This window comes from Macaca fascicularis, chromosome 17 (genome assembly GCF_037993035.2).
Source record: "Macaca fascicularis isolate 582-1 chromosome 17, T2T-MFA8v1.1".
Classification (NCBI taxonomy): domain Eukaryota; kingdom Metazoa; phylum Chordata; class Mammalia; order Primates; family Cercopithecidae; genus Macaca; species Macaca fascicularis.
In genome coordinates this window covers 4,918,014-4,940,588 of record NC_088391.1, presented here as the reverse complement: position 1 = coordinate 4,940,588, position 22,575 = coordinate 4,918,014, and the positions used below count along the sequence as shown (strand labels likewise).

General features: G+C 49.7%; 1 protein-coding gene across 1 annotated transcript in view; it reads right to left on the bottom strand.

The window, feature by feature from the left end:
• The window catches only part of ATP12A (ATPase H+/K+ transporting non-gastric alpha2 subunit), a 32,610-nt gene that overhangs the window by 2,814 nt on the left and 7,221 nt on the right, over positions 1–22,575 (bottom strand). Inside the window, exons 4-18 of the mRNA XM_005585490.4 lie at positions 22,144–22,347; positions 21,297–21,410; positions 20,181–20,315; positions 19,932–20,049; positions 19,403–19,671; positions 17,679–17,877; positions 17,416–17,525; positions 15,421–15,555; positions 10,877–11,069; positions 8,568–8,743; positions 7,445–7,581; positions 3,307–3,457; positions 2,582–2,750; positions 2,340–2,494; positions 183–306 (exon numbers count right to left, since the gene is read on the bottom strand). Of these exons, the coding sequence (XP_005585547.3) occupies positions 183–306; positions 2,340–2,494; positions 2,582–2,750; positions 3,307–3,457; positions 7,445–7,581; positions 8,568–8,743; positions 10,877–11,069; positions 15,421–15,555; positions 17,416–17,525; positions 17,679–17,877; positions 19,403–19,671; positions 19,932–20,049; positions 20,181–20,315; positions 21,297–21,410; positions 22,144–22,347 (2,389 nt within the window). The remainder of the gene's footprint in view (positions 1–182; positions 307–2,339; positions 2,495–2,581; positions 2,751–3,306; positions 3,458–7,444; positions 7,582–8,567; positions 8,744–10,876; positions 11,070–15,420; positions 15,556–17,415; positions 17,526–17,678; positions 17,878–19,402; positions 19,672–19,931; positions 20,050–20,180; positions 20,316–21,296; positions 21,411–22,143; positions 22,348–22,575) is intronic.

The window sequence follows — 22,575 nt, the reverse complement described above, 5'->3', positions numbered from 1 at the left end:
ACAGGTTCTATGGTGGCCTCAGGGAACTGCCTCGTCCTGTCCCTGTCGGCTCTTGGTTCCCCCTCCCTCCCCAACCCAGGCCTTGTAGGAAAACCACACTTTCTGACTGTGTCCCCGACTCCAGTGAATTCAGTTCTCGGGGCAGGCCCTGGTGTGATGCGGAAGACGTGCCCTCATCGTACCAATGTGCAGGTACGAGTACACGGCAAGCGGCTGGTTCACCAGTCTGTCCTTCTTCTTGTGGCGAGGTTTCCTGTTCATGATGTCACTTTCAGCTTTCTCATAGGCCAAGGCGATGGAGGGGATCTAGAGGGGAAGAGGCTGGTGAGGTCTAACCCCAGGATGCTCTGCTCTACCCACAGTAGGGGAGCGGGGCTGGGGTGGGTGGGGCACTGGCTGGATGAGGTGGGGGCATGGAGCTGGCCCATCAGGCTATAGGCAGTAGAGGGCATGTTGTCTGTATGGGAATTTAAGAATAGTGCCTTTAGAAATCAGCTGCTTTTTATCACCCTGTGCTGGCAGTTCTGAAGACTGCGGGTGATAAAGCACTCTTCCCCTACAGGGAGGATTTCTATGCCGTCCTGTCCCTCCGGGTGGGAGGACCTGCTGAAAGACATGATTGCACCCCACCTCCAGACTTCCCGATTCAGGAGCACTAGACTGGAGCCAGAGAATTTGCATTTCTTTCTTTCCTTTTAGACAATGGGTGTACAACCTATTTCCATTCCTAGCCCAGTTATCTGCAATAACATTTTTATTTTATTTGTTCTTAATTTTTAGTTTTTAAGAGACTAGGTCTCTCTTGTGTTGACCAGGCTGAACTCTAACTCCTGAGCTGAAGCAATCCTCCCGCACTGGCCTTCTGAGTAGCTGGGGCTGCAGGTGTCCACCAGTACCCAGGGTGTGCATGTCTAGCAAGCTCCCAGGAGATGCCCGCACTGGGCTTGGAGAAGCGCTGCAGCAGAGCCAGGCAGGCAAATGTGAAGGGCTTGGAAAGTGACCCGTCAACTTTGGGGACCTCAATATCCCTCAGAGGGAGAGGCATCTCCAGTCTCTCTAGGAATTAGGGATTACCTGGGTGTTATAGAAAACAAGAGACGGGAAGGGGGCAATGTGAAGGGCCAGTGTCCTGCTAAGAATTCAGCTTGCTGTCTGTTGCTTTCCCTGCTTGCCCATGTAAACCACAGACCTGGGCAGCTTTCACGGGGCTTTCTTTACATGGATATTGGAAAAGGGGAAGGTTTAGGTGACATTACTGTAGGGCAAGGCTTTATAAAGTCTTCATAACCACTACTTCTTACTGTGTTTAGGTAAAGGGCTCCCATGTCAGAGTCTCTTACTTAACAGGGGGTGGCTGTGAGATGATCACTTTAATCACTGGGCCCCAGTGGTTATTTGGATGACTGAGTGACAGCTTCATCTTCCCAAAAGAAAAGGGAGGCCGGGCGCGGTGGCTCACGCCTGTAATCCCAGCACTTTGGGAGGCCGAGGCAGGCGGATCACAAGGTCAGGAGATCGAGACCACGGTGAAACCCCGTCTCTACTAAAAATACAAAAAATTAGCCGGGCGAGGTTGTGGGCGCCTGTAGTCCCAGCTACTCGGGAGGCTGAGGCAGGAGAATGGCGTGAACCCGGGAGGCGGAGCTTGCAGTGAGCCGAGATCGCGCCACTGCACTCCAGCCTGGGCGACAGAGCGAGACTCCGTCTCAAAAAAAAGAAAAGAAAAGGGAGGCACACAGGCTGAAACTGACCAATGGCATTTCTTTCTTTCTTTCTTTTTTTGAGGATGAAGACTCATGTCTTGAAAAGCTTGCTATAGGCCAGGTGTAGTGACTCACGCCTGTAATCCCAGCACTTTGGGAGGTCGAGACAGGTGGATCACTTGAGGCCAGGAAACCCCATCTCTACTAAAAATACAAAAATTAGCCAGGTGTGGTGGCACAAGCCTGTAGTCCCAACTACCTGGGAGGCTGAGGTGGGAGAATTGCTTGAGCCCAGAAGGCGGAGGTTGCAATGAGCCGAGATAGCACCACTGTACTCTAGCCTGGGCGATGACAGTGAAACTCTGTCTCAAGAGAAAAAAAAAAAAGTCACTGTAGACTGGTTTTAATTTCCAAACATTTGGCAGATGCCTCTGGACCCTTGCTTTGAGGTGTGGCATGTGGACCGGTAGAATGGGCACCATCTGAGAACCTGTGAGAAATGCAGAGCTACAGGCCCCATCGCATGGAAGCCGAGAAGCATTGAGTTAGTCCGTCCCCTGCCCTTGAAGGTAGCGACCCTGAACTCGACCTCCCCGGGGGCAGGCATCACACCCTGTTCCCTTCAGTGTCACTTACAATGTCTGTCCCCAAGTCAATGAACAGAATGGTGATGGTTCCAATGGGCAGAGGGAGCCCGACGATGATGTAGATCAGAAAGGGGCACAGCTCAGCAATGTTCTTGGTCAGGGTGTAAGCAATCGTCTTCTTGAGGTTGTCAAAGATCAGGCGACCTAGGCAGAGAGGTTTCTCCTTCAGAACTTGCTTCTAGTCCCCCAGACCACCCTGGCCCTTGGGAAGACGCCCTGAGACTCACTCACCTTCCTCCACCCCAGTGACGATGGACGCAAAGTTGTCGTCCAGCAAGACCATGTCGGCTGCGTTTTTGGCTGCGTCAGAACCTGCTATCCCCATGGCAACCCCAATGTCTGCCTTCTTTAGAGCCGGAGAGTCATTAACTCCATCCCCTGTCACAGCAACAACGGCATCCTGCAGCGGGGGACCCAGGGAGAAAGTGGGAGTGGGCAGGCCCAATGGGTTGCAGGCCTGGAACAGCAACGCGGCCACCCTTTCTCTTGAGGTTGCGAGGACGATTATGGCTGAACTGAAGGGCCCATTTAGGGGAAAAGACAAAGATGAGAAATCTTAGAAACAGGAACAAGGATCGCTGAACAAGATGTGTGCAAATGAGGACAACCGAAAGCGCAGGTGTTTTATATCTTCTGTCTTCACATTTTTTGTTTCATATCTTTGCATTTTAAATCTTTCTTCACTCACACTTATCACAGTGGCAAATGCTTCACCTCAGAAGCCCCGGGCTCTCATGATAAAATGCAGAGAGCTGGGTTAGCCTTTCGGGGAACATGTGGTGTGGGTCTCAAAGGAGGACAGGGCCAGCCCACCTGAGAGGGTGGAAAGGTCAGGTGATGAGGACGAGCCAAGAACTCTCTCAAGGCACCACAGCCCAATGTGAGATCCGGACCTCTGCACTTGCCCATGGACAGTAATGGGCCTGTCAGTCCTCTGGTTGCTGCTGTCCACCCACCTGCCTCTGACAGCCCTCCACAATGATCAGCTTCTGCTGGGGGGATGTCCGGGCAAAGACAATTTCCTGGTAGTTGGCTAAGATCTCATCCACCTGTTCCGAGCTCATGTCCTTCAGCTCCATGCCAGTCACCACAGCAGCCTTGGCATCCCTAGAAGGGCCAGAAGAAACTGGGTGAGGCCCGAGGGCAGATCTTAGGTTAAAACACTGGTCCAGGCAGGATGCTGGCTGAAGCCTCTGACTTGACCTGGAACCCAGTGTCCTTCATACCTAATGCTCTAGCGAGGTAACAGGAGTCCTGGGAACACGTTAGTCTCCATTTCAAGAGGGCAAACTGAGGCTAAAATGTAACACCATTTCTTGGTATCATATAACCATAGGAATAAAAAAACCAGGTAGCCTCATCCCTACTAGAACAGGTGAGCGTGGTACTTCCTAGAGCAACGCTTGACTTCAGAAGTAAAAGGAAGTTAAAAAACTGCCCGTTCGTGGCCAAACGCAGTGGCTCATTCCTGTAATCCCAGCACTTTGGGAGGCTGAGTAGGAGGCTCACTTGAGGCCAAGAGTTCAAGACCAGCCTGGGCAACATAGTGAGAGCCCCTGTCTCTACAAATAATTTTTAAAAATTAGCCAGGTATGGTGGCATGCGCCTGTAGTCCCAGCTACTCATGAGGCTAAGACAGGAGGATTGCTTGAGCCTGAGGGGTTGAGGCTGCAGTAAGCCATGATCATGACACTACACTCAAGCCTGGGTGACACAGGGAGGCCCTGTCTCAAAAACAAAAACAAAAATAAAACCCCCAAACTGCCTGTTCATACATTTTGGGTCCTAGAATTCTTTTATGCCCAAACAAGGGGTAATAATTATTTGCTGTTGTTTATTTCAGATTTACAGAGTGTCATCTTTGTGCGATGTGCTAGTAGGCAGCAGTTGACTGAAGTCTTTGGGCAGCACTATTCCCTGCTGACTATAAAGGTAAGGCTCTAGGGCCTACTGATGATGCAGAGCTGCCTGCGCCACTCCCCTGCTAAAACTCTTCAGCGGCTTTCCACTGTGCTTGGGGCAGACCCCAGAATCCCTAACTTTGGCCAGCGAGCCTAGGTGGGGCCTGCGCTGTCAAGCTTCACCTCGCCTTGGGCTCTCCCTCCTGCCCCCTGGATGCTCTCAGTTCTGATATCCTCCATCCCCCGTACCCTAAGGCCTTCACGGGTCTGGCTCCCTGACCAGGAATGGGCATCTCTCACCTCAGCTTCTCGTGGCTAACACTACATTTCAGCCTTCAAATCTCAGCTTAAACACTGTAGGTACAAACCACTGCAGGTCCTTTTCTTTGCAATTGGCAAGTTTTGGGCATTTTAGGTCTGTTTTTCCTCTTGGTGCCAAGTATTGGAATTCTAGCCCTTGACTCAAACTACAGGTCTTCTTAATTGCTGGTAAAAAATAATCAAAGTAAGAGAAGAAAGAAGGGATGTTTCCTTTCCCCTTACACCTGCTAAGATGCAATTTTTATATGGTCATGAAACTAGAGCTGATGAAGTGAATAACTGAAAACATTCACAAAAGCATCCGCTTCACTCAGTGTGGTGATTCGTACACAAATGTGCAGTCCACTTTCCCTTTTGTGGCCATGAGCAGAGTGGCAGTGGCCAAGAGGAAGTTCAGTCCCTTTGTGACTTTTGACTGAGGCCAGAATCATAAAAGGCATTTCAATGCACCTTCCCACATTTGTAGGAAGATTATATCTTTCTCTCATTCCAAAGAGCTGAGACAGAATCACATTCTGGGGTCCGCTCCAAGCACAGTTCCATCCATGCACATCCGAAAGGATGAGGAAGTTGAGGTTGCACAAGGACACTATACAGGTCAGCAAATTGGGAAAGCAGTCCAGGTTTATAGGAAGAAATGTGCCATTTATACACAACAGGAGCATAGGAGGAGGCTAAGGGCATGACCATTGTGTGCATATCACCCAGCACGTGGCCATCACCAGGCTAAAACTGGACAGCAAATATAAAAAGGAAGGAATTGAGAAGATGCAGGAATAAGGTATCTTATATACAACTTTCATTAAAAATTGCTAAAATGGGCCAGGCGCAGTGGCTCACGCCTGCAGTCCCTGCACTCTGGGAGGCCAAGGTGGGCAGATCATTTACAGCCAAGAGTTAAAGACCAGCCTGGCCAACGTGGTGAAACCCTGTCTCTACTAAAAGTACAAAAATTAGCCGGGTGTGGTGGCACACGCCTGTAATCCCAGCTACTCAGGAGGCTGAGGCAGGAGAATTGCTTGAACCCAGGAGGTGGAGGTTACAGTGAGCAGAGATTTCACCACTGCCCTCCACACTCCAGCCTGGGTGACAGAGCAAGACTCCATCTCAAAAAAAAAAATCTGCTAAAATGAAGCTGGGTGCAGTAGCACAATCCTGTAGTCCCAGCCACTTGGGAGGCTGAGAGGGGAAGATCTCTTGAACCCAGGAGGTCGAAGCTGCAGTGAGCTATGATCACACCATTGCACTCCAGCCTGGGTGATCTGACAGAAGGAGACCTTGTATCTAAAAAAAGACTCAGCTGGTCTGAAGGTAGTAGTGAATTATCTCAACTGATCGTTCACAGTCAGTTACAGATCAAACTCTTCTACTCTTTCCCCTCTTCTCACTACTGCGCTTGACCACTCTTAAAAAAAAATTCTTTTAGGCCGGGCGTGGTGGCTCACGCCTGTAATCCCAGCACTTTGGGAGGCTAAGATGGGTGGATCACTTAAGGTCAGGAGTTCAAGAACAGCCTGGCCAACATGGCAAAGCCCTGTCTCTACTAAAAATACAAAATTAGCTAGGCATGGTGGTGGGCGCCTGTAATCCCAGCTGCTCAGGAGGCTGAGGCAGGAGAATCGCTTGAACCCAGGAGGTGGAGACTGCAGTGAGCTGAGATCACACCACTGCACTCCAGCCTGGGTGACGGACAGAGACTCTGTCAAAAAAAAAAATTTTTTTTTGTTTAAAATTCTAAAGTGAAAAAAATATAATCCAATTATCTTACAAAGCCAAACAAATAAACAAGCCCCAAATTTGTTTTCATAGAGGGACGTTATGTAGACTAAAGGGCATTGCAAGACTCTTAGACTTCAGGTGCCGTTGCTGTGCCCAGAGGCGGGAGCCCTGGTTAGTTGTTTGGCTTGGTAATTTGTTATGACCTGACAGCTGTGTGTCCCTAAAAGACCTTAGTGCTTGGGGAAACTGAAGAGGTGCACTGGTCTTTCCTTCGTTTCCTGCATGCGTTAAAGTATAAACCAGCTAATGAACATTTCTTCTCAACCTGAGAATTTGGAGTCTTTGACTCATGGAGACCAGGCACAGCCCAGGCCACTCTCCCGCATGCCCAGCTCCCTAGCCCTGTGTGCCTCCTTCATTACACTGACCACATCATTATTAGCTTTGTTTCTGTCTCCTTGGCTCGATGGAAAGATCCCCAAGGGTGTGGGTAGTATTGTTCAGTTTGCTATGGTAGTTCCAGGTTTTGTCTGGTATGTAGTTGGCACACAATAAATAATTATTGAAAGAATAAATACACGAGTGAATGAACAGTTGGATGAACATGATTAAAAGACCTAAGGATAAACATGATTAAAAGAATTAGGAGAAACAAGGAAATAAAACTTGCCTTAAGAAGCTTCCATTCTATTTATTACCAAATAAAAAAGAAGGGTGTGTTTACACGTTATGAAACTGGGTGGATAAATACCCAAGATGCTTACCAAGGTGGGGTGCGTGAAACAACCCACAGGGTTCTTACGACTCCGAATTACGCAACTGCATCTATGGCAAGTAATTTCATATAAACCCTTTGTTTCAGTTTTTCTCATTCTAAGTTGGGCACAGTAGGTTTTGTGCCCAGAGCACACTGGATTTTGAAATTTCAAACAAGGAACACATAAAGGGTCATTTCATAGTATCAACACTGTGCCTGGCACATATTAGCTGCTCAGTGAAATTAGAGTGAATACATGGATATGCAAATTATAGCTCAAACCAGCCCACCTCTCAGAGCAAAAAGCTGATTTGTTCCAAGTACTGCAGCTCTTTAGAGCCAGTGGGGCCCCATGGGTATGAGCTGGAATTTTTGCTATGCGGCTCCTGTGCTTACCATTTGTTAACTTGCTCCACAGCAATGCTGAGGCGATGTGCAATGTCTTCCACTGTTTCACTGTTGGCTGAAATGATCCCCACACTCTTGGCGATCGCTTTGGCTGTGATGGGATGATCGCCAGTAACCATAATAACCTAGAGCACGCCAACGAGAAGGCCCATGGATAATGAAGAACTCGGCCAGTCAAAGTGGGGATGGCTCAGTATTGCCTACTCCATAGTGCCCTGGGAGAATGTGGCTGGTGATTACAGCGGCAGCTCTGGATCTACAAGACAACTGTCTTTGGAGGAAACACTAATCCCATTGGGTCTACCCTTGCTTCTAAGCTTCACACACTTCCTCCTCTGACACAAAAGGAAGCCCTTCCCCTTTGACGCCACTTTATTTGTGAAAGGGCTGGTGAGTGTCTACTTGGGGGCAGCCTCATGTTGCTTCAACAGTCTTAATATTAACATAGTAATGATGAACATGGATTATGGGGACTGAGCCTCAAGATTGGGTAATAAAGCCTTTTTTCTTTCTTTCTTTCTTTTTTTTTTTTGAGACGAGAGTTTCACTCTTGCTGCCCAAGCTGGAGTGCAATGGCATGATCTCGGCTTACCACAACCTCCGCCTCCTGGGTTCAAGTGATTCTCCTGCCTCCGCCTCCCCAGTAGCTGGGATTAAAGGTGTGCGCCACCACGCCTGGCTAATTTTTTGTATTTTTAGTAGAAACGGGGTTTCCCCATGTTAGCCATGGCTGGTCTTGAACTCCTGCCCTCAGGTGATCTGCCTGCCTCGGTCTCCTGAAGTGCTGGGATTACAGGTGTGAGCCACTGCGCCCAGCCAATAAAGCCTTTCAGTATCTACCATGGACTAGGGCGAGATATGGTCACTTCAAAGCACTAGGAGATTCTTCTCATTGCACTTACTGTGTATGTGGTTCATTCCACATAGACACAATCATGTTGTTTTTGTGGGACAGTTTCAGTAACTTTAGCACAGTGAAACTAGAAATAAAAATAGGAATTTGATATTTACTTGAAGACACCTAAATACTGACCGTCTCCTATGAAAAACATTATTAGAAAGGAACACGACATAAAGAGAGAGCTTCTTGAGTCAGGAAAATAACTCCCACCTTGATCCCTGCACTCCGGCATTTGGTGACTGCATCTGGCACAGTGGACCGAGGGGGATCGATCATTGACAAGAGTCCCACGAAACAGAGGTTGGAGGTCGGAAAGTTCATCGCGTCTGTGTCAAATTTGTAGGTTTCTGGAAACTCGTGTGCTGGCAGGTAGAGATGACAGAAACCTGTAATATGGATGAATTAGGGAGTCAGTGAAACTGGAATAGGAAACCAAAAAAAAAAAAAAATAAGAGGGGAACGTGCCGATACACCTCGGTCCTCTACTGTTTTACGAATACATTAGAATAAGCCAGAATTGTTTAATTTCTTCAACTCCATAATGCATTTCTTTAGGAAAGACATATTTTATCCAAATATAATTCACTGTGTGCTCATTAGACTCTGTGTTCTAGAAATATATCTTGCTGGCCGGGCGCGGTGGCTCACGCCTGTAATCCCAGCACTTTGGGAGGCCGAGGCGGGCGGATCACGAGGTCAAGAGATCGAGACCATCCTGGCTAACACGGTGAAACCCCGTCTCTACTAAAAAATACGAAAAACTAGCCAGGTGAGGTGGTGGCGCCTGTAGTCCCAGCTACTCGGGAGGCTGAGGCAGGAGAATGGCGTGAACCCGGGAGGCGGAGCTTGCAGTGAGCTGAGATCCGGCCACTGCACTCCAGCCTGGGCGGCAGAGGGAGACTCCGTCTCAAAAAAAAAAAAAAAAAAAAGAAAGAAAGAAATATATCTTGCTATATTGCCAAGTTCTCGGGCGTACACAGTCTCCACTTCTGAAGCTTAGTAGGGCACAGAGTTAAAGGGATCGAGCACAGGGCCCGTCTCAGGGCAGAGACACACTTTAGCTGCGTCCTGACCCCTGGAGGGTCAAGACAGACTTCCCCGAGGAGGTCACATGCAAGCTGAACCCTGAGAGGGGCACAGATGATTTCTAGGGTAAAAAGGGAGGGTGGAGGTAGGAAGGCCATTTTCAGCAGAGAAAACAGCATGTGAAGAAACAAGGGGCTTCAGGGGAGGGGCACAAAGTTCAGTGTTAGATCAAGATAAGCCCAAAAGAAAGGCCAGCAGGAATGGGGCTGAGCCACCCTTTTCTCAGAAGGCATCAGCCTCTCATGGGCTGAGGTGGAAGGGACTCTTGTGTCTGGTGGGACCTCCAAGATCGTGTGATCAGCTTTCACATCCAGTTTATTTTCAGCCTGGCCCACTGCTTTGCAAACGTCAGTGGAGCAGGCTTTGAGAGGTCAAACACAAGTGGGCATCAGTCCCGTGTAGAGTACCCGGTGCTGTGGGTTACTTTATCTGCTTTGCCAACTCCAGTAGCCTTTAGAAACACACATTCTACAGATTGCATCTATATTGCTGAGGACTTCCATGGTGTTTAATGAGCTGGATCATCAACCATACACTTCTGTTTCCTTGAATTGTCATTCTGTGGTCCTGATGGGGCACCATTCCGCCAGCCCTGGTGCTGTCCCCTTTGATAACACTACAGGCACCCCCATTGGGTCCTCCCCCCGTGGTTGCATTTCTAAGGTTTCTTCCCTCCTGACACTTTGTCTGCATCACTGGCATCCCTCTCTTCCTAGTCGCTAAATGGGAAGCTTAATCATTTTTAAACTGACTATCCTCCTCTAATTGGTTCTAAGTCTTACCAATTCTACCTCTACGAACTCTCTTGCCCCTGATCTCTCCTTCCCATTCCCATCACCCCGATCAAATTCCCATCCCTTTTGCCTGAACAAGGGCAACTGCCTCCTAAAAGAAATTTAACTCCTTCCACAAAGTCTTCCCCAGCCCGTTACTGCCCAGCTCACTCTGGTGGCACAGCCCTCGGTGCTCTCCACTGACTGCAGGATGAAACCTGGCTCCTCACCCACATGTTCAAGACCTCCATCTCATCATCTCCAATCTAGTCCTTGAGCCCTGTTTCCGTGACTGTGCCGTCTCACCTGCTGGCAGCACCCCCTGTGCCCCACACTGCTCTGCCTCTGTGCTTGGCCTATGCTGTTCCCTGGGCCCTGGAAACTTTCCCCATCTCCCCTCAACTGCAGCCACTTAAGGCCCAGCTTGAAATTTAACTCCTTCCATAAAGTCTTCCCTGAGCTCGCCTCTCTGGAGGCCACCTCACCCTGCTTGGTGCTGTCACACAGCATCCTCTCCTTTTTCTCATCCTGCTTATCACGTTCTCCTTTACATGCTTCACGTGGATGCCATGGCCACTCGGCGAGGTCACAGGTCCCCAAGGTGCCTGCCTCATCTCTGTGCCCACCAGGTGATGGGCAGGACCCTGCCGCCGCACTCACCCAGCACACGCTCGCCCAGCCCACCCAGCTCCATGTAGGCTGTGTGGAAGGCCTTGGCGGTGCTCTCATCCAGTGGGTGCTCCTCGCCATTGATCATGATGGTGCTGCATTTCTCTAGGATGCGCTCAGGGGCCCCCTTCATCACCATGAGGAAGCGCTTGTCGTGGGGGTCATCTGTCTCGTGGATGGAGAGCTGGGAAGGAATGAACAGAGCGTGTTACTTACAGACAGGTGAAACGCATTCCTTCTTCTCTACTGGTCCATTAAATGTAAAGGAGGAGGAGGAACAATGGCATCCTCTGCATGTTCCATCCTTTTTCTTTCTGTGGCCAAGTAAGACGAAGAGCTCTAGACTTGGCCCCAGCCCAGAGTGGGGCACCCTGGGTTGGAACCTGCAGTAAGTGAAGCTCATCTTTCAAGCAAAACTGGCTGCTTTAGGCAGGCTAGATGTGGCCGTCAGCATGTGAAATCTTGTGCCTTGAACAAGATCTCCCAGGGTGCCCGTGAGAGTTAAGGGGCTGCCAGTCTCTGCATCTCACCTCCTCTACCTCCCTGTGGGGAGCAGCCATCTTTCAGACCCAAACTACTCTGAGCTCAGGAGGGCAGGAGGCGGCAGGATTCCTGCACCTCTTCACCTCATTGTCCGCCCAGTTTTCCTGCTTGGATGTCATAGAAAATGGCGGTGTGAGGAAGTGGCCACTTCCACCTATAGTGTTTGAGGAAGACAGCCGAGTCACAGAAGTCTCCATTTTAATAGGAATGCTCTTGACCCAGCAATTCTACTTCTAGATCCATCCTAATAAGATATGCAAAAAAATCGATATACAAGAATAAAAGGACTAACTCTTATCTAGGCCTTACTCTTCTAAGCACTCAAGAGGAATCTCAGGAAGCTGGAGTGTTTGGGAGAAAATACATCGCAAAGAAAAGTGTTCCAATTTTGGGTCTAACAGTTCTTTACAAATCAGTATTTCATAGACTTTTGGGTTCAAAGGTAAATGCAAAGATGAGTACAAAAAGAAAAAGCATAGGGCAAATAGGGTTACCAACTGCTGCTCCTTCTTTTCTTTTTTCTTTTTTTTTTTTTTGAGGCGGAGTCTCGCTCTGTGGCCCAGGCTGGAGTGAGCGGCGCCATCTTGGTTCACTGCAAGCCCCGCCTCCCGGGTTCCCGCCATTCTCCCGCCTCAGCCTCCCGAGTAGCTGGGACCACAGGCGCCGCCACCTCGCCCGGCTAATTTTTTGTGTTTTTAGTAGAGACGGGGTTTCACCGTGTTCGCCAGGATGGTCTCGATCTCCTGACCTCGTGATCCACCCATCTCGGCCTCCCAAAGTGCTGGGATTACAGGCTTGAGCCACCGCGCCTGGCCAACTTCTTTTTTTTTTTTTTTTTTTTTTGAGACGGAGTCTCGCGCTGTCGCCCAGGCTGGAGTGCAGTGGCCGGATCTCAGCTCACTGCAAGCTCCGCCTCCCGGGTTTACGCCATTCTCCTGCTTCAGCCTCCCGAGTAGCTGGGACTACAGACGCTGCCACCTCGCCGGGCTGTTTTTTGTATTTCTTAGTAGAGACGGGGTTTCACCGTGTTAGCCAGGATGGTCTCGATCTCCTGACCTCGTGATCCGCCCGTCTCGGCCTCCCAAAGTGCTGGGATTACAGGCTTGAGCCACCGCGCCCGGCCCCAACTTCTTTTCTTAATGATCAAGTAAAGACATTCAGAAAACCAACCAACCAACAAAACCCAAACCAAACAAAAATCCTCCCGTCTGTTATCACTATCGCTTTCTAAAACATAGGCCTTTTCTTTTTCTTTCTCTCTTAATTTTTTTTGTTTTGTTTTGTTTTTTGTTTTTTGAGACAGGGCTCTGTCACCCAGGCTGGAGTGCAGTGGCGAGATCACAACTCACGGCAGCCTCGACCTCCCAGGTTCAAGCAGTCCTCCCACCTCAGCCTCCCAAGTAGCTGGGACTACAGGCATGTGCCACCATGCCCAGTTAATTTCGTTTTTTGTTTTTTTTGTAGAGATAAGGTCTTGGTATCTTGCCCAGGCTGCTCCTGAACTCCTGGGCTCAAGCAATCTGCCTTCCTCGGTCTCCCAAAGTGCTGTGATTACAGGTGTGAGCCACTGTACCCGGCCAAGATAACGCTTTTTACATTTAAAACATAGGGATAATATAAAACACTTTTCTGGTGTGTACCAAGTGCCAGGCACTGTTCTAAGTGCTGTCCACATCGACTCACTTGTCCTCAAAACAACTTTAAGGCCATGGGTACTATTATTATTCCCTTTTACAAAGGAGGAAACTGAGGCACAGAGGTTCAATGCTTCACTCAAGGTCACTGAGCAATAGGTGGCTATCTGGTGTCTGAGCTGGGATTTGAGCCCAGGCTAGCAGGCTTCAGAGTCCCTGCCCTTAATCATGGAGGCTACAAAGGATAATCTTTTAAATTAAATACATTCATCGTTATATAAAACTTTTAAAAACATTTTCCAATTTGCCATAAACGTTTTAAATGTCTTAACGGACCAGTGTGTTTGGAGCAGCACACTATTGATCACTATTCTAATCAATAAGATATAGGCTTTCCATTTCCTTTCCTTCCAGCAGAGATGTCTCCTTCCAAGGCCATGACATGTGAAGTCCAGGTGAGGCTGAGCACTGCTCATGTGTAGACATAAAATGACCCTAACAGCATCCAGACAGCACCTTCAACCTCTTCAGCAGGGACTCACACAGGCCCCTCTCCCCTTTCTAGTCTCACTCTATGTAGCCACTTTCTCCTCCAACTTGTACACAAGGCCTCATGGAACCTGCTTTTTCTCCCTGATGGAGCTTCAGCAGGTTCCGAGTCCTGCTGCTGATGGAGGCATCATCGAACCCCATCTTCACACTATGCACGGATGCGCGGCACCTCAACCTCCTCATCCTCTACCCACCCCACAGCGTCGTCGTGAGAATGAATGATTTAATACGTGTGGAAATTAGCACAGAACAGCTCCTATTATTACTAGCATTGTTAGTATAATAATAGTCGTCCTAAAACAGTCTTTTAGGACCGTTACCCACTCTATTTTTACTTACGTTTTACATAAGAGATGTGATTTCTTGGCTCGAGTATTTTACATTATACGTTTCTGGTTAGTTGTCTATTTAGCTAACTGTGATTCTTTGTTGGCTCACTATCCACAAAGAAGACGTTCACAACACAAGAGTTCTTCTCTAGGCTGGGCTTGGTGGCTCACACCTGTAATCCCAGCACTCTGGGAGGCCAAGGTGGATGGATCACCTGAGGTCAGGGTGTCAGAGACCAGCCCGGCCAGCATGGTGAAACTCTGTCTCTACTAAAAATACAAAAAATTAGCTGGGCAAGGGGGTGCATGCCTGTAATCCCATCTACTCAGGAGGCCGAGGCAGGAGAATTGCTTATACCTGGGAGGTGGAGGTTGCAGTGAGCCGATATCACACCACTGCACTCCAGCCTGGGTGACAAGAGTCTCTTTTTGAGAAGAGAAACTCCTTCTCAAAAAAAAAAAAAAAAAAAAGAGTTCTTCTTTAACCCTAAATTCCATCCGAACTAAGATGGGTGGATAATCAACAGAAATCTCCACACATACAGTTGTGGTTATTCTATTTCTATACTTGACTATTGTGCAAAGCTCAAGTCCAGATCCTGCTTTCAGCATGGGCTCTGTGGAAAATCCCATCTGCATGGGGACCTGGGGCTCCCAACTGTCATTTGTGTTAACATGGGGAGGCTGTGACGGCTGACTGTTGGCCAGCTCCGCATGCTGAGATAACCAAGCAAGGATGGTCATCTTCTACCTGAGCAGGGGACGCAAAGGAGACCCCCACCCACAGCACAGGGGATGGCCCCGGAGAGCGACGGGGCTGTCACCCGAGGGGCCGCTCAGTGGTCTCCCCAAAGGGCAGGGCTTGCTCCCATGGCCCGAACTGTGCCACACTCCGTCTGTGTGATGGTGGGAGAATCGTGGACTTGGTGTCAGCCTTGGGAACACCGGGTGCTGTGCAATTCTGGCCTCTCAACACTTTTTAAGGGCCTGCTTCCTCCTCTATGAGTCAGGATTCATCAGTCCTACCTCACAGGCCGGATGCGAACATGGAACGAGGCCACGTAGGTCAAGGGCCTGATGCACTAGAGGTGTGAGGAGTGGGTGTTCCGCCTCCCCGCTGCCCACCTGGCATTCATGCTTTGGAGTGTGGCTGCTGCTCCTCGCGGCAGAAGGTACCTGCTAGTGGTGGTGTGAGTGTGTGCGTGTGTGCGTGTGTGTGAGAGAGTGTGTGCCTGTGACAGAGATGGCTCATTCATAGAAGCAGCCAAGTGCTGATGACGTCCTTGCCTTTCTTTCTTTTTCTGCCCTGCTTCAGCAAGTAGCTTGACCTAGGGGACCAGATGCCCGGGTGCTGTATCCCTGACGGCTGTCTTTGAAGTCAGGTATCCTTCAAAATATGAGGTAAGCAAAGGATACGTGCAAGTAGAAAGCTCATGCTGCCGGTAACAGAGATTACCAGGTGTGAGGAAAAACTCACCTGAAATTTATTAGTAGAGTTAAAAGGGATTTCAGCTACTTTGCGGTTTCTTTTTCTAATTTCCATCACATCACCCAAAATGACCTCTGAGAATTTTAAAAGAGCAGTTTCTGAGGCATCTCCAATCACAGCTTTCTGGGAATCAAAGAGTAAAAATATTTGCAGCACATATTTAATGAACCAACATGCCCTCAGCACAGGACCCAAAACACACCTCCTGATCCCATTACCATCTAGCTGGTGAGACATTATCACGTGATCAGGGAGGGCCACAAGACAGTGGTACGCGTGTAAACAATGGTGCCACCTACTGGCATTAGGGATGTTTGGAGAAGCTGGATCTCTGTGAGGACTGAAGATTTTGTGGAAACAAGCAGCTACGAACTAGATCTTGATAGACAGGTGGGTTACCAATACACAAAGAAAGCCTTCCAGAAACCAGGACGCAGGTGCAGGGACGTGAGGTGCAGGCTCCTCTGTGAGCGCTCAAGGTACCATTGGATGTGGAGGGCGGGGAAAGACCTGGTGGGCCCTGAAGGGTAGCCTGAGGTCTAGACTTGAGAAGCAGAGCACAGGGAAGTACAGAAAGATTTTGAACAAAGTTAAGTGAATATAAAAAGCACCATTTAGGGAAAATTAGTGGCATTTGAGAAAGACTCCAGGAGGGATAAACTGGAATCAAGGAGGCTTAATTTCAATCAATTAAGAGGTTGATACAGCTATTTAGATGCAAGGTACTGCTGATAAAAGGTAAAGTTACGTATATTTTGAAGCAAGAGTGATAGAACTTGGTGACTCACTGGATATAAGGAAAGGATAAAGTCAAAGATGACTTCCAAATGTTCTGGCCCAATGACAAATAGAATGGTTGTAGCATAGAAAATTAGAAAATTAGGGCAAGGCACTGATGTGCAGCTAGGCTGGGTACGGGTGGAAGTAAACGAGCATGATTTGTGCAGCTTCCTAGTGGAAGCACACAGTCAGCCAGAGATCCAGGTTGGAGCTGAGGTAAGAAATTAGAACTGGACATAAAGATTTGGAATGGCAGGGGGCGGTGGCTCAAGCCTGTAATCCCAGCACTTTGGGAGGCCGAGACAGGCAGATCACAAGGTCAGGAGATCGAGACCATCCTGGCTAACACGGTGAAACCCCCTCTCTACTAAAAAATACAAAAAACTAGCCAGGCGAGGTGGCAGGCACCTGTAGTCCCAGCTACTCGGGAGGCTGAGGCAGAATGATGTAAACCTGGGAGGCGGAGCTTGCAGTGAGCTGAGATCCGGCCACTGCACTCCAGCCTGGGCGACAGAGCGAGACTCCATCTCAAAAAAAAAAAAAAAAAAAAAAGATTTGGAAGATATTGACAAAGAAGCAATTGGCCAAAAGGAGCATTAATGAACTGCCTGACGGAGGGAAAAGCAAACAAACAAACAAAAAGTAAGAAAGAAAAAGAGTCAGGGAAGGAAACAGATGGCAAATAGAAAAGCCAGGAGAACAGAGATTCAGTGACTCATCGAGACGGAGAGGAAAAGGGAGAAAGGGAAGGAGGAGAGGGCAGGAGGGGGAGAGTTTTTTGTATGTTCCGATATTCCAGGACCCCTAGAGCTTTGTCTGCAGCCATATTCTAGTTAACAGGAGTCCTTCTATTTTTATCCAATCACATTTTAAATTTCCATGAATGGCATGTATATTAAAAGGAACTTTGATGACATCCACTTAGCTGGCAGAAAAGTCAAGAAAGTAACTTAGAGGTGCATTCATTTCCAGAATTTTCTAGAGACCCTAAAGCAATATTCTGAAACCTTTTAAGCATCTTTGTATTCTCAAAGCTAGTGTGCATGAAGAAAACTTTCTGTATGTCTTGTAAGTCCGGCTTGCTCTTGCAAGCACTGAACAAACTTTATGCAACTGGAGAGATGAAATCAAGCACACAATCAGACCCCAGCAAGTGACTCCAAACTGGCTGTGATTTAAGACCGAGTGCTGCAGAAGCATTACCTTCATGATGGGAACATTTTCCTGTCCTGGCTTGAACTCGGCTCGGTTACACAATGTTATTATCTTGGATAAGGAGGCCCAAGTCCTAGAGCTTTGGTCAAAGACCTGGTCTGGAAGACAGAGAAAGAACAGTGGCTGCTGTGGGTTGGGCTGGCCGTCCGTGAGTCCAGCAATCCTCCGGCTACAGACCCTGCTGCGTGCTCAGCTCAGCCCCAGGACGGAGTCCGCAGCTCTGACCAGACCAAGCTCTCCATAGGACTTACTTGAATGGTTTTCACTGGTGTCAGCCACAAAGATCTGATTGTCGAACCACAGATGGGCCACTGTCATCCTGTTCTGGGTCAGTGTCCCGGTCTTGTCTGAGCAGATGATGGAGGTGGAGCCGAGGGTCTCCACAGCCTCCAGGTTCTTCACCAGGCAGTTCTTCTTGGCCATCCGTTTTGCTGTCAGCGACAGGGTCACCTAGCAGGAGAAGGAAGGAAGCTTTGGGAAAAATCCTCATGTGAACTCAGGTCCAATAATACAGAAATAGCCAATGTCAGCTGTGATTGAATTTTAGGAGACAGCTGGACTAGTTTTAGGGGAGAGGTGTGGTTGCCGGCACAGCTAAACTGACCTGGTGGCTTATACGCCACCAAGAGCCAGCCCTCTATGCCACAATCCTTTTTTAAAGATTAAATACAAGACACTTTTCTTGTTCCTTCATGACTTGAAGAAAACAAGGGACCTACGGGCAGCAAATACAGACAACGCTGCTGTGGCTGGTGCCCACGTTACAGCCACGACACCGCCTGTGGTCCCTAAGCAGGAGTGTGCTCCAGAGACTGGCTGGTGCATGTTGCCAGTTGTCCCAAAGGACACACTTATGGCTTTGGGGGAATTCATCAGCTTTTGTGTTGAAACAACACAAAAAATGAGCTTTTCATTTTTAAAAGCTCCATATTTTAAAGATCCTTTTAAACCCCCAGATCTCAAAGGGTTCTTTTGGCTCCCATTTCCCCAAATTACTATCTTCTGGAGTCAGAAGAGACCTGGACTTCAAAAACTTCTCTTTTCTTTGGTCAGGACAACAGCAGGCCAAGGATCATGTAATCACAAAACTGGAAACATAAATCCCCTCCTCTCCTACCCCGTGGGACCCCCCGTAGCAGAGACTGAGGAGGAGGGGCTCTTGTCTCGGGACTGAATGACACGCAGAGCCAGAGCTGGGTCTAGGGTTGACCAGGAAAGGGCTGGAGTCCTCGGCAGGAAAAATGGGAGGAATTGCCGGGCGCAGTGGCTCAAGCCTGTAATCCCAGCACTTTGGGAGGCCGAGACGGGCGGATCTCAAGGTCAGGAGATCGAGACCATCCTGGCTAACACAATGAAACCCCATCTCTACTAAAAAAAAATACAAAAAACTAGCCGGGCAAGGTGGCAGGCGCCTGTGGTCCCAGCTACTCGGGAGGCTGAGGCAGGAGAATGGCGGGAACCCGGGAGGTGGAGCTTGCAGTGAGCTGAGATCCGGCCACTGAATTCCAGCCTGGGCGACAGAGCGAGACTCCGTCTCAAAAAAAAAAAAAAAAATAGGAGGAATTTTTTATTTCCTAAGAGAGGTCAGTGGAGTATGGCAACGTGCCTAAATGCCTAAGTTGTAGAAACTGCCAAAGAAACGTGGGGAAGGCATCAGGCTTCCAGAAAATCTGTGAATGATGGAGCCTGTCTTATCCAGATCTTAAGGGGCAGAGTAAGCTACGTGAACTGCAGATTGAAAGCATAACGTTTTCATGGAAAACACAGTCAAATATTAAAAATACAGCCATTTTTTTTACAAAACTGTTTCTTTCTCCGTAAGAAACAGTCTATTCAGAATGTTCCATGGTTGTCCCTGGCGGGGAGGGCATGGTGCTCTGGACTTGGGGGAGATTGCAGTTTGTGTGGGCGCCTCCCCAGTACCAACGCTATGTCCACAGGGCCGGGTGCAGGCCGTCTAACAGCATGGACTCACAGTGACCGTGGCCAGGAGGCCCTCGGGCACATTGGCCACAATGATGCCAATGAGGAAGATGATGGAATCCAGGACTCGATAATTCATGGACACTGCGATGATGAAGAAAAGGATGCCGATGGAGACAGCCACTCCTGCCACAATGTGAACGAAGTGCTCGATCTCAATGGCAATGGGCGTCTTCTCATTTCCAACTCCTGAGGCCAAAGAGGCGATATGGCCAATGATGGTGCGGTCACCCGTGTTGATGACCATGCCGGTGATGGTGCCTACGGGGCAAGTAGACGTTTTATTCCAGGGGTCCTCAGCTAGGAGGGGTGTGCAGCCAGCTTGCAGCCCTCTCTGGCGGCTGGCACAGTCAATAGGAACACCACATTCCAGAGGCCAAGCATCATCCTCTAGGCCCTTCAGTTCCATGCTTCCTCTGGGATGAGCTTTGTAACAGGGTGTGGCAAAGGACAGATCTGAGAGCCCAGGAGGGAGAAGGGACACGGGTGGACATGTGGGCTGAGAGCCAGAGGCCTTTTACCTTCCAGACACGTTGTGGAATAGAAGCAGATGTTCTTCGTTTCCAGGGGGTTTTCATGGGTAAACTCAGAGGAGCGGGGCTGGGGCTCAGATTCCCCCGTGAGAGAGGAGTTATCCACCTAGAAGAAATGTTGAGAATGGTTCACAGCTGGGTACCTCATTCCCCGCCTCTTATACTGATGCTGGGAAAGACCACAGAGCCAGCGGGTTTGGAACATGGTCCTTGGGGTGGGTGCCCCCTGCTGCTTACCCGGCACCCCTGAGAAGACAGCACCCTGATGTCTGCGGGGATCTGGTCTCCTCCTTTGACCTCCACAATGTCCCCCACCACCAGCTGCTCTGAAGGGATGCTCTTCTTCTCGGAATCGCGGATGACCAGAGCTTGCTGCAGAAGAAAACCATGACAGACGCCTCAGACCCTGGAGGGACACCGGCCCTCCTCTCCCCAATCTGTGCCGCACCAAACCCCAGGACAGAGGCCTTGGAACTTCCTGGTCACTGTCACTGTTGAGTCCATGCTGTTAGGCAGCCTGCACCTGGCCCTGTGGACACAGCATTCTGCTGGAGCCTGAGGCTGTCAGAATAGCAAGAATGAAACAGAAGACTGCTTCACCCGAGGCCTGAGGACTCTAAGAACTACTTTTCCTTGAGCTCACGGAGATTTTCTTGGAACAGAAGAGTCACTGTGGGCCACATCTGGCCAAGCCAGAGTCCTGGGCCTCCTAGAAAAGGAGACCGTTAAGGGTGAGCAATCCTGGCTGGGCGTCGGGGCAGAGCACTGAAGGTGGGGCTGGGGAGGCTGAGAATCTTGCGAGGGTCAGGGAAACTTGAACGAGGTGATCTCCTGCTTCAAGCTTGGCAAGAGGCATCTTTTCCACCCAGAATCTCTCCTCCAGCCTGCAGTTCTCTGGGCCAGAGACAGTGCGGACACCTCACAGGGGTCTTTGGGGAAGAGGGGAGCACTGGGCTTCCCCACCGATTGCATTCTGGGGCTCAGTAGCAAACATGTGACCCAAACGTGGTCACAGATAAACAACTGCAGGCTGGTCTCCTTGGCTGCCCGTGAAGGAACACTCCCGGACCTTCCGCAGGTCCCTTCCGGAACCCAGAACGACTGTCCACAAACACCGAGGAGCAGGAACAGAAGATGCCACACGCTGACCAGCACTGCCCTGGGTGGTACCTCATTTGACCACCAGAACCCTGTGAGGAACTGGGGTTCCGACAGATGGGTTAATTCACCCACGATGGCTCCGACAGGGACAGAAGTTGGAACACTTGGCCCTCAGGGCCCTGTGCCCCTCTCAGCTGAGGCTTCCTCACCCGGGAGTCACCAGAGGCCAGAGGACGGGTGACTGCCACTCACCTGAGGGATCATCTTTTTGAAGCTGGACATGATGTTGGTGCTTTTTGCCTCTTGGTAATAAGCAAAGATCCCCGTGAAAATGACCACCAGGACAAGCACAGAGCCCAAGTACACCTGGGTGAGGAGGAGGGCGTCAGTCAAAGAAACCGGCAGTGGGAAGGAGACAGGCCCTGGGGCTAGAGCTCTCCATGGGCGGGTGCAACGCTGGCGGTTATGCCCTGGTGTAGTTTACAGGCCACAAAATTTGCCCATGTTAAGTGCACAACTTACTGATTTTTTAAGTTTACAGAGTCGTGCAGCCACCTTCCACCGCAGCCTCAGACATCTCCACCCTGCCTGGAGATCCCCTCGGCCCCTCTGCTGTCACTCCCTGCTCCTGTCCCACGCCCTGGCATCACCGATCTGGTTCCTGCTTGCAAGGATGTGCCTATTCTGCACATTTCAGGTCAATCCAACCCCATGACACGTGGCCCGTTGCCTCTGACTTCTGTCTCTTGGCATCACGTTGGCCAATTCAGTTTTGTGGATTTGGTACCCATGTCTTGGCAGGCACAGTCGCTCTCCGTGTTAAATGGAGAGGTTAGCCTGGGGGAGAGAGAGCCCCAAACTACTTCACATGGATGCAGATTTTCTCCCCCTTAAAAATTCAAGGTGTTTTGTGTATCCCTTTTCATTCCCACACTGCCTCTGGAGCATCGGAAAGCCAGATCGAATTTCTGTTTTCCAGCTGGGAAAATGCCTGACTTTCCCACACCTAAGCAGTGGCATCCAGCCCTCAGCTGTGCCTCCGAGGCCGCACTGGATGGCTCTGCCAGCAAAACCAGGAGGGGCCACCCCAAAGCCTTACGTTGTTCAGGGATGCAGACTTGTTGCTGGAGTACTCAATCCCGAATGCGATCCAACAGAGAAAGGCGCCCACCCACAGGAGGACAGAGAACCCCCCCACCATCTGCTTGAGGAACTTGACGATCTCAGGCGTCTGCTTGGGAGGGGTGAGGGAGTTGGGCCCATCCCGGGCCAGGAGCTCGGCGGCTCTGGTGCTGGAGAGACCCTGGGAAAGCCAAACAAAGCACATGCACAACCAAAACAAACACGAATTAGACCGTCCTCCTCCCTCAGGGGTTGGGCTGCATAGTTGTGCAGCTTGGGGTGAGGCATTAACGTGCCCAAAGAAGGTCTTGAGAAAAGCGGACCGTGCCTCACCTCTCCAGCTGCCCAGCTTTTTCTGAAAGACTGTAATGCTTAATAGCCAGGCACTGTGCTCTGTATATTCACTCAT